Genomic DNA, 15,442 nt, shown 5'->3' on the forward strand with positions numbered 1-15,442 from the left:
GACCCAGAGGAGCATCTGATCCAGTGGAGCATCTGATCCCCTGGAGCATCTGACTTACTCATTTCCTTCAGTCAGCTTCTTCATTGAAACTTCTGGTGAAAATCCGAGGGACACAGTTTGTGGATACTGATTTCCAGGCTCTGCACGTGGCTCCCTTCTCAGTATTTTCGAGATTGAATGAAAAACGGGTGCAGTTAAAGAAACGAAAATAACCATTCCGTGGGTGAAAACGGAAAAGTTTATTCCAAACTGCCAAGGCTGTCAAAGAGAAGCAGAAAAAGAGAAAAATCTCCTGGATTATAGGGGAACTGGGTACTTGGGAGGTAGGCAGCCTGTGAGCTAAGCGGGGGGCCTATGAGGAGGGACTGAGGAGCCAGAGACATGCTAAGAACCCCACAGGCTTATGTTAATGAAGAGTTATGAGTCTCTTTGCCAGAGGTAGGCAGAATGATTCCTTTTAGCAAGTAGGAACTTTCCTCAAGTCCCGGAGGAAATGCTGACTTTTGTCTAAACGCCCAACTTTGGGAAAAGGAATTGGGGGGGGGGGGGTGTACCTGACATAGATGAGTGGGGTCTGCCTCTGTATCAGGGGATGAAGAGGAGAATGTGTTTAAAGAAGTCTAATTTAGAGATGGACTGTCACGCTGACCGAGTCACTGGCACTCCAAGTGAACTGAATTTTCACTGAAAGAGAAATCAGTGTGATTCCACACATTCCCTTTGTGTGGAAGAGTGCGTTTCACCACTGCCAGCAACGAGGCGAGTAGCATCCTCACCCGCCCAGCTGTAGGATGAAAATGTCTATTTAGGTCCACAAGAGCCATCTTCCAGGCTGGACATCCTCAAAAGGAAACGCTGTGGGGAGAGTTTAGAGCCAGCTCTGGCTCTCGGGACAGACAAAAATGGAGCTGTCTTTTGTCTGTTTCTTTGTCTTTGTCGTAGTCCTGGTAAAGACTGCCCAGCAATCTACCTGCACCCCTGGCCTCGGGGAGTTTCTCCAGTGACTGAGTTACGTCTCAAGCCTAAAGTTTCTTCAAAGACTCGAGAGCCTCCACTCACACACCACGCTAGGATTTGTAATCTTGTTGGAAGACTCTGAAAAGCTAGGAATCAAGAGTTTTCTTTCTTTCTTTTAAAAATGAGGTAGCTGGGAATTATGGGTTTCTGCCAGAAGCACTGTTTAGTGATTTTGTGTGAATATTCTTCACTCATTTTTTTTGTTTGTTTTGGTTTCGTTGTTGTTGTTGGGAGCGGGGTTCTTGTTCTTGCTTTGTTTGTTGAACAGGGTCTCACAATGTAGCCCTGGCTATCCTGTTAGACCAGGCTGGCCTCCATCTCCTGGGATCCAAATGCCTCCTGCGCACGGGACTAAGGTTAGCACCACCAAACCTGCTTCTGTTGGTTATTGTTCGGGGAATATTTTTAGTTAGTTTATTTGTTTGTTGGATTTTTAAAAATTTATTTTCCTTTTTAGTTAAACCTACCATAAAAATGTTTGAAGGAGCTGAGATTTAAGAAGAATACAGGAGTTCTGTACTGAGGATGTTGTCGGTATGACTTTTTACAACATAACCAAGTTATCTCATTTCCCAGAGAAAGTTAAACTATCGAATTTCCCCCTGCAAATTTGATTAGGATGTAGGTGGCTATATAAAAGTTGGCATCTTTTTTTTTATAAAAATATATGTCTGTGAATAAAAGTATTTTATGTCAAAAATCAATAAGAATAATATTTATTTTTACAAAGTTAGTTTAGGGACCACTCGATATTTTCCTCTCCCCTGAAACAGGTGTCGCTGTTTCCAACTCTCCAGGCTGGCACTGACTCAAGAGCTGCGTTCTCCTCCACCTGGCTCGACCTCCCCTAAATCGGTGTGGCTATAGGTATGTGTCAATAGGCCTGGTGTTGGCTTCTTTTCCTTCCATTTCCTCATTTTTATAGGTATAGATAATTAGAGAATGATTGGCAATAATTATCAAAAAGTCAACCCACTGAATATTAGAGGGAAATAAAATAAAACACATTCTTTTTATGCGGTACCAAGTGCACTTAAGAGGAGACAGTAGTACTCCAAAGACAACTGCTAGTGTGGCTTGTAAAGATCTCTTATGTTAACTCTGATTTACCTCCATCTTAGACCTAAAAGCCATCTTACAATAAAGACAAACTAGGCCATTCCTGTTTATGATTAAACCTCCGTTTCTCAAAGATTTGGGCTATGCCCCCACCTGTAACCTTAACTACAAATGCTTCTGTACTGCCAGTTCGAGGAAAGATATCATTGTCTTTGTTTCAATGTTATATCCATCTTGCCACCCTACCTTTGTTTCAAAAGCTTGCTATGGCGGCCTTGCTGTGAATACCTTGTTACCACCACCTTGCAAGCATGTCTTTGTTTCAAGAGGGACTAACTCCTGTAACCCCATCTGTTTTACTCACCGAATCCCCCATTTGGAAAGCCCCTACGCCTGAGCTATAAAAACCTTGCCTTTGTCACATTCAATGAACCCACCTTTAGGGGGAGACATCCCATGTACATGAATGAAAAAGCTTGCTTTAATTAATTTGGCCATAGTTATGTGGCTTGATGGTCTTGCTCCTCGCATCTTTGGGATTCACAGCTGTCCTCCACACACTGACCCCAACCGTCTGCCGCCATCCTCAGCTGGGCAGGCGTGTGACTCAGCAATGATCCATCTTAACATCTACACCACGATGACAGGTTAAGGCCATGAAAGTATGGATAGAGGACAGACTTGGTTTATAAGAGAAATATGATCGGTAGGGTGTGGCGAAGCGAGAATTTCAGGCTCTTAATGATTCAAGCTGGTTGTGTTATTTTGGACAGATTCTGGAAACTAAAGAAGCAGGGACCAGTAATAGGAAGTATGTCATTGGGACATACGTCACAGGTCTTTAGGGACATATCCTTGACCATGTCCTATCTAGCTCCTTGTGCTTCCTGATCAACCATAAAGTGAACATCAACCCTATGCCACAGGCTTCTGCTGCCGTGATATATCCAGGTACATGGAGCCAAGCAACCTTGGGCTGAAACCCCAGGCCCAAATAAACCCTTTCTCTTCTAAGTGTTTGTGTCCATTGTTTTGTTATGGCAAAAGTAGCCAGTGTACATCAGGTGGCCCCGGTTTCTCTTGTGTATAAAATGAAGAATCCCATGTTGTAGTTTTATTTTTGCTGCTGTGATAAACACGAAGGTCAAAGGCCACTTGGGGAGGAAAGGGTTTGTTTTGGTTTATGCTTCTAGGAAGCAGTCGTTGAGGGAAGCCAGGGCAGAACTCACAGTGTGGATCTACTGCCTGGGAATGTGCCCGCCCACAGTAAGCTAGGCCTTCCCGTATCAGACATCAGTAGAGACAATCTCTTAGAGATATGACCACAGGCCAGCCTAATCTGGGCAATTCTTCTGTTGAGTTTTCCTCTGTATGTTTTGGTTGATGATAAAAAGCTAACCAGACACTCAGTGTAACAGTAACCTGAGTTTTCTGGGGTCTCTTTCTCTCTAAATCCAGGTAAGTAGTTGAATTTTAAAAATCCAGTAGTTATGCAAATACATCTTTGTTGACCATCTACAGACTCACAAATGCTAAGTCTGGGAAAGCATTTGCTATCTGCTTTTAGAATACCTGTGGGATAAAGGCATTGCCTTCTCACTCTTTCCCAACCATCAATGCTTGCTCTCTTTAGTGACAAATAATTAACCAGAAAATATCTCTGTGTGGAATATTCCTTTACACCGTGCGTGAAACGTATGTCACTGTGATTGGTTTAATAAAGAAACTGACTGGCCAATAACTGAACAGGATAAGGCTAGGTAGAAGAGCCAAACTGAGAATGCTGGGAAGGAAAAGGAGGAGTCACAAGCAGAAGCAGAGAGAAGCAAGGTGGCCATGCCATACTGCATAAAGGTACCAAGCCATGTGGCAACAATAAAGGTTAATTTCAATGTAAGAGTGAGCTAGTAACAAGCCTGAGCTATTGGCTGAGAATATACAATTGTTATTAAGCCTCTGTGTGGTTAGTTGGGAGCCATTCACAGGACAGAAACTTCTGCCTACATCTCTGCTCATTCTGCACTTCATGTGTCATTTGAAGAAACTTCTTTCCTTCCTTCCATGAATACAGATGTCTGTATTTAAGGTGGTCTGCCCCAAGTGACTGCAATGGAAAGAAATGATGTTTCCTTCATTTTCTAATTTCCAGGGCATCTCAGAATTCAAAATCAGAATGAATGAGAAAGTGGATGGATGGATGGATGGTACCACAGTTATACAACAGTGAGTTTGACGACTTCCTTTCTCCATCAACCCTGTCTGTGAGGATGGTCCTGGCTGTAGATCGGTCTATTCATCCACTTGAAACTGGAAGAAAAAAGTGGCTTCTGTGTTATGAATGAGCTGTGTTAATTGCAGAACTAACACTGTGATGACTGGTCAATCCAGTTTTTCCAGATGCTCTAGCATCTTGGATCCACTGTTAGGAATCCTATATCCAACATCAAAGCCACTACGAAGGCTCAGATCTCCACCACACTAGTCTTTTCTGTGCCAAGTGGCCACATATCTAACACTAGACAGGAGAAATCCCAGGGAGCCTGCTAGAGCTACCATCCTTCCAGGCCAGCAAGGAAGACAGGACAATTTAAAACATGCGGTCCTTAGGAAGATGCCATCTTCAGTGGACAGCAGTGGGCTTATTCTGGGAGGAAGTAGCCCTTTACTACTGTCTAGTGAATTACCTCTACTGTAACTGAAACTGAATTCTCTAGTGTCCTCACACACTGGGAGCTGGTGGGGATGAAGGGCTAATAAGACTAGTTTCCTATGTCCACATTCCCTTTGCCCCTGGGAGACCGAAGCATGAAGGACGAGTATATTTGGGGGATGAATAGGTACAAATAAGATAATGCATAGGTGTCCATGATATTTCCAAGAGTGGTAACATCCTAAGAAGGTGATGCAAAGAACTTACTGGGGAAAGAGATGATTAGGATAAAAATATACTACCGTGGATTGTATGAACTGTCAAAGTTCATGACCCCCACAAAGTTGCCAGGGTCAAACCTGGTATTGATTAGTAAAGTACTTAGTTATTCAGGGGTCTAGGCTGTAGTGTGTTGGATCGTCCATCTGTGGAGGAGAAGGAAAGCTTAGGGCAGTATAGACAGACACGTCTTTGACCCCTATCTAAACATCTGTTACCTGATAGTCTCTGTATGTGAAGTGGAGACATGTTTGGACTTAAAAACATATAGGAAACTAAAGATACTCATTTATCTCACAGAACCGACAGAATAGTTAGGGCCTCCATGGATCATCCCTAATTGAGATATATTTAGTTAGTTCTTTGTTATAAAGCCACATTTTAATAAAGGTGCAAATAGCAGAATTATAACCATGGTGGCCAGAATGAAGGTAGTCTAAAGAGACACTTGTGTTCCCATCCCCCTTTAAATGGTATACTTTTGAAATGATGGCTTCCAGGAAATTAGAACTCCCCCCAAAATCTCAAGCTGGAAGGAACAGACTGAATTCGGTCTGGTACCAGCCGGAAAGGCATATGTGCCCCAGGAATAGATTTCATACAGTTTAGTACCTATCCGCCTACCTTCAGGACACATGAAAGCAGAGTCAGTGATGACCACAAGGACCATGCCCTGATCAGAGACATTTAGCTATGTATACTTCCTGTCATTCATCTACACCTAAACCTCATGGCGCATCAGGACCCCGAAGATGGACCAGGACACGGGAGAACAAGCCAACAAACGACTTTGTTCCGGTTCCCAATGTGGCCATATTGAGAAACCTTTCTCTCTTCATCGCCTCTTTTCTGTTTAATTAACCAACAGAGAATGGGTGTCAGGTCTAGCTTGTTAGGGCCACCAGGGCCCCGGGCTCTGAAGCAACAAATCTGTTAAGTGCTTGGTACCAGTGATCACCACAACTCCTTGTAACTTCTCCATTTTGGGAAGTGCCCTTCTACTGCAAAGTCTATAAGCTAGTCTTATTTCTCCCAAGAAACTAGAAAGTAGCGTGTCTCTCTCTCTCTCTCTCTCTCTCTCTCTCTCTCTCTCTCTCTCTCTCTCTCTCTCTCTCTCTCTCTCTCTCTGTGTGTGTGTGTGTGTGTGTGTGTGTGTGTGTGTATTCATTCTGCTCAGGGTCCAATTTTGTTCTCCAAGCATTTTTCTTTCTTTTGCAAATTTACTTTATTATTATTAATAATAATTTTGTGTTCTAATCTTAACAGAAGTGGAGACTTTTCTGTGATTTGTTCAGGGTCTGCCCCGGGCCACAGGTGTAGTAGACGTCTGTTAGGTGAATGAGAGGGTGACTGAGTGCATGTATTGCACAAGAAAATAGTATTTTGGTGCCAAGAGACTAAAGAAAGGCTAAGCTAAACGTACACTTCGGGGCATGTAAAGGCTCGGTGTCAAGCCGTGTGGTTGATCAGGATAAGATTCTACAAATGATGCCATTAAGGAGCCTTTAAATCCAAGCACTGGGCAGGGGAGGGGGGAGAGGTAGAGGAAGGCAGATCTCTGAGTTCGAGGCCAGCCTGGTCTACAGCAAGTTCCAGGATAGCCAGGGCTATACAGAGAAACCCTGTTTCAAAAAACAAAACAACAACCAAAAATAAAAAATGAAGAAAAGAAAATGCTAGTTACAGAAAGTGAAAATATATCTATAGAGTCCCTTATATGCAAGTCATATAAAAATATAAACACAGTTTCTACAAAAACATGCTTTTGCTTGTCAGTTTTATGGCTGAAAGTGCCAAATTATTGCCTAATGTTCAGGTCCATAACCCATCACCATAGTTTCTCTGTAGGATGCAGAAATTGGTGGTGAAAAGACCTTTATTGTGGCTTAGCTACTTAAATAAGAGAGAAAGTGCTGACTTTCTCTCCACTGTGCCCATAGGAGAGCTTACATTTATAGGAAACCAAGAAATAGAGAACAAAAAATCAGTAGACTTAACTGTGTGCCAGTTTAATTCGTCTTCTCAGGGTTGGAAGACTTGACCCTATGTTGCCCCCACTGTCTCCATCCTCAGCAGTTATTGTATTTTAAAGATTCTACTTCCACAACGCAACATATCTGAGTCTGTGTTAAATATGTTACACATCTTCAAAGGCCTGAAGGTGCAGTGTTTCCTAAAGAGACCCGAAGTGAGGATCCAGGCAGACTGGAAGGCAGACCAACCAGCAAACCCATTTGTGCTTCCTGAGAGGTTGAACCCGGAGTGTCTGGATTTCAAGGCCGTTCTGGATTACAATCAATAGATAGAGATGTAAATAAACAAATGAATCAGGGAGTGAGAAGACTCATGAGGTCAGGACAGGAGAGCCTCACAGTCCTTTAGAGCCCTCAGGGCTGAGAAGCAAGACTTATTGGAATGGTTGGTATTGTGCTCACTGGGCTACCTGAAAGAGTCCTCAACAGGAAGTCAGAAACATCGAAACCTACCTTAATCCTCCTGTGCTGTTCTAATGAAATACCCGAGCCTGGGCAATTTTAAAGGGATGGACATTCATGTCTCACGGTTGCCAAGGCTAGTAAGTCTACAGCCACATGAGCCACACCTGCTGCAGGTTCTGTGCCACCCCCCCTACCCAGGTTTGAGCTGATAGGCAGACTAACCCAATCCCTGCAGGCTGCTTTCGTTGTAAGCCTCTTAACCCCATCCCTGAGGAGGGAACACGCTTGGCCTAACTACTTCTAAAGGCCCCACAGATTAATGCTATCACAGTGGCAGGATCTGGGGGTGGAAGGACACATTTAAACCACTGCTACACAAAATGTGTTTGAATGGTTTAGTTACTTGGAAAAAGGGAAGTTCCATGATTGGCCAACGTTAAGACCTTGCAGAGTCTGGTAAACTCCCATCATCTGAGAAGGGAAGCCTCTTTTGCTGAAAACATTCTCTGATCTCTTGGGTGAATCCGCTTAGTCGCATCAGATATGCAAGCAGATGAGCTGAGACCGTGCATGCAAGGATGAAGGTGTCTGGCCTGTGTGTTTCTGGTTAATTTCCTTAAAAAAAAAAATCCGTCCATTAAGTTTGGATAAACACCTGAATCTACCAAACTATCTCCCCTCAAAATTCCTAATGCCCGATATAGGAACAGCTGTGGCAAGAATTAGTTGCTCTACGCTTTTGGTGCGTTTCCAACTTCGCTATAGCTCACGCCCTGTAGGTCAAGGAAAGAAGTGATGTAATGCATTTAGCCGGGCCACTTTAATTACAATGGAATGGAGGGGGAGGGGCCACCGGCGGTGACAAGTTTAGCGCGTGATTTGGTCTAAGGATGCAGGAAACAAAAACATTACCAACCATTGGCTGCGTCTACCTCGGACTCGGGTTTCTAGCGCCAGGTCTGGAACCTGGGAGCGCACGTTTCCGGGGCAGGGGTGGCGCTGTCCCGTCGATCGTCAACCTTGAACACACACGCTACACGCAGGCTCTCGCGGGCGGACAGCGTCCTCCCCGCTGGGATGGGCGTGGGGCTCAGCGCTCCACAGACGGTCCCCACCGGGCTCGCGCGAAGCCACCCGCGGTCACCAGGGCTCGCAGCGAGTGAGCCGCGCTGTCGTCATTCATTCGCAGTGTCCGGAGCGTCCTTCCAGATCTCCGTCCGGACGCGCAGTACCCACGAGCGGTGATCTCGGACTCGGCAGCTGGAGGCCACGGCGGCCTGGGGGCTCGGGTCCCGGCACCAGCTAGTCCTTGAACGCCGCCGCCCCCCGCGACCGAGCTCAGCCGTTTGCTCGCGCCGCCGTGGGCCGGGCCCGGCTTCGAGGCTGCGCGCCTGGCGAGTGCGGCGCCGCGGGGAGGATGCTACTTGCTCAATCCCGATCCCCTTCGTCGTCGTTCCCGGCCGCCCCCTGGGTCTACGTCGCGGGCCGGGCGCCGCGGGCCGCCGCCTGCTGAAGGCCATCGCGGCCGCCGCACCCACGGCCCGGAGGGCGCGCGTGTGCCCGGGAGTGCGCGTCAGTGTGCGGGCCCTTTTGTGCGACTGCCCGCGGCCATCGGAACCATGTGGGTGAATCCGGAGGAGGTGCTGCTAGCCAACGCGCTGTGGATCACCGAGCGCGCCAACCCCTACTTCATTCTGCAACGGAGGAAGGGCCACGGGGGCGACGGGGGAGGCGGCGGCGGATTGGCGGGTAAGGACCGGGCACTGCGGGGAGGCTACGCCCGGGCTTCGGCTGCCGACACCCGGGACGCCGCCCGGTCTCCGGGGCAGGGCTCCCGCCTGCCCCGCCTGGGTGCCTGGAAGGCATATCGAGTGGTGATTTTTCTTTTTTCTCCCAAACTAGGAAGAGAAATATCTCTTTCCCGACCCTGTCAGGAGATGGGTCTTTGCGTACTGATGACTCATAAGTGGGTTAAGATGAGAATAGCAATGAGTGAATGTAGCATTATCATTGAAAAATCTAATGTATTGCACCCCCCCCCCCTTAACATATTGCTGAATGTATTGAGAAGAGAGATGGAAGACGGTTCGATTGGACTCAGCTGTCTTTATGGGCAATCACAGCAATCAGGTGTAAAATACCCTCTGTTACCAGGGAAGCAATCTGTTAAGAGGCTGATGTGGTCATTTCCTATATTCGTATGACCTATGAGGATGAATAAGGAACATGGAATTCTTTTGTTACATGAGATTAGACAGAAAACAAAGCAAGTTGTCTGCTTCTGGCCATATGACTACATTTCAACGAGTTAGTTACTTCTTAAACTCCTTCAACAAGATGTTATCAAGGTAATGAGCAAACACTCGTAATCCCAGAGATCTCGCTTTATTAACTAGCTGGCTTGCATGGGAGGTTACTGATAATCCTGAACTCCTACTGTGCTAGAGATACTACCGGACCTTCCCTTCTTGTTGCTACAATTTTAGTAAATATTCTACTATCCCTAAAAAGTTAGTGAAAGAAATAGGTGGCTGTCTAGGAAGGAGGCCACCGAAATGGGACAGACAGCTGACAGCTTTGGAGTTGAGACAATACAGCCCCCGAATCTGAGTGTTAGGTAAACTGTTCTTACAATGGCTTGCTGTGACATAACACAGCTGTATGCTTATAAACTGGTTTTCTCCACGTTAAAATTCATGTTTTCTGGGAGAACATACCCATGTCTGAGATATTTGGCTAGTGTGAGCAATGACTTGTAAGTAATCTTATGGCTTTTGTACTTTTTAAAAACCATGTTAAAGAAAATCTGTAGGATTTTAGACCATGCAATGGAAATTATGCCTGAACTGGACTTGGAATGTCCCAGGTCATTTTGTAGAAGGTCTTGAGCTGTATATTTTAGTGTGTCACCTGCTTTATAATTTTGGGACGTGCGTAGATCACCTTCCTTTCAACCCAGGACGACACAGTGCTGACAAAGTGCTCCCTGTTGAATTTGACTTTCTGTATCATGATCCATCCTTCCCAGTCTTCTGCACTAGGGTATGGAAAATTAGGGTGGCGGGGGGGGGGGGGCTCTTCTTTTTCTATGCAGACTTTGTTATACTCTAGTATTTAGAATTCCATTGGGAGTCCAGTGGATATCTTTGTTTGTTTGTTTGTTTTTTGTTTGTTTTTTCGAGACAGGGTTTCGAGACCGAGTTCAGGCTGGCCTTGAACTCACAGAAATCAGCTTGCCGCTGCCTCCCGAGTGCTGGGATTAAAGGCGTGTGCCAGCACTGCCCGACACTTGGAATATGCCAATGATGACTTAGTCTACAAAGATAGAATTCTATCTTTTTAAGTTGAGAACTTGCTGCTTTTACAGATGCTGTTTCTGGAACAATTGAAATTGTCTTGGAGGGTACAGATATTCCTGCCAACAAAAGCTGTTGTCAACCAGTGGTGGTAGAATATTTGGTTTTACAAATTGGTATTCTCTCAAGCTTAGCAGTAACATCTTTGCAATAGTTGTAGTACATCTCTAACATAACCATGTGAGTTCATTCATTAAATTGCTAACTCATTAACAAGTGATTACTGGCAACTTCAGAAGCTCCAATGTCATGATGCTTACAGCCTGGTAGATGACAGATGATAAGACAGCCACATTAATTCATTTAAAGTCACCGGTGTGTAAGGCCCCAGCCTAAACGCAGAGTCCAACTTCCATCAAATGAGGAGGGTTTATTGAGCACGTGTGAAGACAGCCTGGCCCTGGTTATCTGAGTCGGTAAAGTCAAAGCAAGTGAGGCCTAAAAGACACAAGGCGGTGATTTGACTAGGGAAATTAATGCTGGAGCCAGGGAGGAGGCAATCTGTCCTGGAGGAAGCCTCCTCCTGCAATACAGACCACAGCAAGGAGGGTGGACATGCCCTGGTTCCTCTCTCCCTGCCATCCAGCTTCTATCATCATAAAAACCCAGTGGTGCCCAACAGAAGCCAGCGGCGCAGGGAGGCCTAGTGATGTGGTCCCTTGGGATCAGCCTCCCAGGGATGGAATGGGGAGGGGAGTGGCAGACAGAAAATGGCCACCACAGGCTTCTTCGTGAGAGATCCGCGCTGTTGGTTCTCTTGGCTGCCAGGGCTAGGGTGGCATTGGAAAAAAGGAAAAATTCTGAATAAGCAGCCCTGAAAGACCTGAGAAAAGCGAAGGATGGGTGTGCGAAGACAGAAAGAAAGCCTGTGTTGTCAGTTGTGGGAGATTTTCTAGACAGTCTTAGGACTTTTATACAATGAGCATTGAGACGGAAGGGTAACCTGTCCAATTTGAGCTGGCTGGGAATGTTCCACGGGTGGTCCTCATGGTAACTGGTAAGAGGTTAGGTCTGGGGATGTAGCTCAGTTGGTCGGTGCTTGCCCAGTAAGCACCACGTCCTGAGTTTGATCCCCAGTAACCCCACATAAAACTGCCTGTGGCAATGGAGTCTATGAAGAATTCACAGCCAGGTGGTGGTGGCACACACCTTTAATCCCAGCACTCGGGAGGCAGAGGCAGGTGGATCTCTGTGAGTTTGAGGCCAGCCTGGGCTACAAGAGCTAGTTCCAGGACAGGCTCCAAAGCTACAGAGAAACCCTAACTCGAAAAAGCCAAAAAAAAAAAAAAAAAAAAGAAAAGAAAGAAAGAATTCAGAGTCAGGCTGTGCCATGGCTTGGGAGGGGGAGGATGACAAAGCTACTTGCTGCCCAGCCAGGAGCTTGGCTTGGCTTCCTAGGACCCACATGGGTAAAGGAGAGAACTGTCTTCTGAAAGTTGTCCTCTGACCTCCACATGGTATCACACACACACACACACACACACGAGTATGTACACATACAAATACATACACAAGTATGCTCACACACAAAAACACACAAGTACATATACACATACACATGAGCACACACACATACGCAAGTACATACACACACGAATATACACACGGTTACACACATAAGTACACACGCACGCACAAGTACACACACACATAAATGGGACCAGCAAGTACCTGCTTTTCCTGAGGATCTGACTTCAGTTCCCAGAATCCATGCTATACAGCTCACAACTGCCTGTAACCGCAGGTCTAGGGGGTCCGATGGGTCTGGCCTCATAGGCATCCAAACACACGTGGCATATATTCACCGTAGATACACATGCACAAAACTAAAGATATAAGTCTTTAAAACATAGTTTAGAAATCATCCTTGGTTACATAGGTCCAGCCTAGGCTACAAAGATGCTTAAGAACAGAAAACAAAACAAAAAAACAGAAAGTTATAAAAATAAATATGAGCTACAGCTGGAGAGATGGCTGAGAGGTTAAGAACACTGCACTGACTGATCTTCCAGAGGTCCTGAGTTCAATTCCCAGCACCCATGGCAGCTCACAACCATCTGTAATGGGATCTGATGCCCTCTCTGTCCTGCTTCTGTCCAGGAGGACAGAACACTCATATAAAATAAAATGGGCTAAAGTGGCGACATTTGCCAGTTTAAAAGAAAAAGTTAACTAATCTCCATTGAAGATACTATGCATAGTCATTGATGAAGATTTCTGTTGCATATAAATTTGAGTTATTTATTTTAGCACTTTTTCCTTTGGGGTTTTCAAGACAGGGTTTCTCTGTGTGGCCCTGGCTGTCCTGGAACTCACTCTGTAAACCAGGCTGGCCTAGAACTCACAGAGATCCACCTGTCTCTGCCTCTGTCTTCCAGGTGCTGGGATTAAAGGTGTGCGCCACCACTGCCCGGCTATTTAAGCACTTTTAACTGAAAAAATAAGTATAAAGAAAGTTGAACAAAATGAGGTGCAGAATTTTGTAAACAAGGCCGCTGCACTCTGCTCTTCCTTCCCTATGCTAAAAGCAGCCTCATGCTAAACATGACCTTGCTTTCTCCTGCTTTCCAACAAAGAACACACCGCTAAGCCATGGTAATTTGGTTCTCTAATGTTTTCATTTTTGCTTTTTTGAGAAAGGAATGAAATGGAACCGTGGATTCTTCTCTGTATTGCTTGGTGATATTCGTAAATACTGTTGATCGTGGCTCTAGCTGTTGTTTACTTTCGGTACCGTGCAAAAACCGCTTGTGGGTGTTCTATAGTTGATTCACCCACTGCTTGTCTGTTGTCTATCTGGTGAAACCTGGGTGCCTCATTGAGGTTTTATGGGTGCTGGGTCTATAGCTTGTCGCTGTTTGGTGGTCCAGTGGCACACATGCTTCCTCTGGGTTTGTAGTAAGAGCGAGTGCTGGAGTTAACATCCTTTCTAAGTGATGACGTGATCACGTTCTCACGGACGCACTGGGCACTTCAAGATGCTTTGTGACATGTTTGCACAATTTTTAGCCTTTTCCAGCTGGTTGTTTTGTCCTTTTCTTACTGACTTGTAGGAGGTTTTAAATTATCTAGAGGGAAGGCCATTGCTGAAATGTAATAGAATCTTCATTTTTTCTTTTGTTTTTTTTCAGTTCCTTAACGAAAGTAGGTTTCTCATTATAACATCCAGTTTCTTTGCACATTCCTTTTCTGTTGTGGGATCGGCGGGCCGCTTCCCGCCACCCGGCTAGCTTTACCCAAAATAATTACACGGAAACTGTATTCATTTAAATACTGCCTGGCCCATTAGTTTCAGCCTTTTATTAGCTAATTCTCATATCTTGCCTTAACCCATATTTAGTAATGTGTGTAGCACCACAAGGTGGTGGCTTACCAGGAAAGATTCAGCATGTATGACCTGGTGACTGGCTTCATAGTGACTGTCCCAGAGAGCAGAGGCATGGCATCTGCTTGAAGCGTCTGCCTCACTCCCAGCATCCTGTTCTGTCTACTCCACCCACCTATGTTCTGACCTATCAGGCCAAGCAGTTTCTTTATTAATTAACCAATGAAATCATCAGATAGATAGAAGATACACCTACATCATTTCCCCTTTTTCTGTTTAAACAAAAAAGAAAGGCTTTCCGCCACCTGGCTAGCTTTACACCTGAAGTAATTACACGGAAACTGTATTCATTTAAACACTGTTTGGCCCATTAGTTTCAGCCTCTTACTGGCTAATTCTTACATCTTGCTTTAACACATATTTAGTAATCCATGTAGCACCATGAGGTGGTAGCTTACCAGGAAAGACCTTAACCTGCGTCCGACTCAGAGAAGAGAGGCATGGCGACTGCCTATGGCAACTGCCTGAAGCGTCTGCCTGACTCTGCTTTCTTTCTCTCACAATTCTGTTCTGTCTACTCCGCCTACCTGATTTTCTGTCCTATTAAAGGGCCAAGGCAGTTTCTTTATTAGCGACAGATGACCTTGCTCCATCACTTTTCCCTGTGCTGGGGCTTTAGTGTTGGCAACCTAGTCTTTGCCTCCTTGAGGATATAACGGTGATCATCTCTACTAACTTCCAGAAACTTCTTAGTTCTAACTTCCAACTTTAAGTTTCGCTAGAATATTTGCTTATCATGTAATGTAGAAGTCAAGTTTTACTTAAGAATTTTTTTCTGGGGGCTGTGGACATATTTAATTTAGCAGAAATTACACTGGACTCCCACTGCTCCATGGTCCGCATTTATTATAAAGTAAGAGCCCAAATGTGCCGGCTCTCTCTGGGGCTTGTTGATTGGTTCCCTGTTAGTAAATTTTCTACCAACCCCACTGTACTTCCATAAGAGTTTGTATTCAGTAGATCAAGTAGAACATGTCTCATGTCTTGTTTTGTTCTTTAGAAACTTGTTGCCTACTCTTTGACTTTTACATTTGTAATATTTTATAATCAGTTTATTAAGTTTTACCCCCCCCCCCAAAAAAAAAATTAATAGCAGCAACAAAGACTAAAGCTGATGGGATTTTGAGGAAGTTTCTGTTGCATCTACATTTCAAGTCTTCGAAACCATGAAATTGGCATTCTCTATTTATTTAGAGTTAGTTGGTAAGATTTCTCGGAGTGTCCCGGAGAAGGCTCAGTGTGTAATTGCTTACTGTGT

The 15,442-nt window shown here is 45.1% G+C and overlaps 1 protein-coding gene across 1 annotated transcript in view; it reads left to right on the top strand.

The window, feature by feature from the left end:
• The first annotated feature begins 9,062 nt into the window (after window positions 1-9,062).
• Tbc1d9 (TBC1 domain family member 9) overlaps window positions 9,063-15,442 on the top strand; it is a 114,962-nt gene continuing 108,582 nt past the window's right edge. The window contains exon 1 of the mRNA XM_038312655.1: window positions 9,063-9,192. Coding sequence (XP_038168583.1) covers window positions 9,063-9,192 — 130 coding nt within the window. The remainder of the gene's footprint in view (window positions 9,193-15,442) is intronic.

This window comes from Arvicola amphibius, chromosome 15 (assembly GCF_903992535.2).
Source record: "Arvicola amphibius chromosome 15, mArvAmp1.2, whole genome shotgun sequence".
Taxonomy (NCBI): domain Eukaryota; kingdom Metazoa; phylum Chordata; class Mammalia; order Rodentia; family Cricetidae; genus Arvicola; species Arvicola amphibius.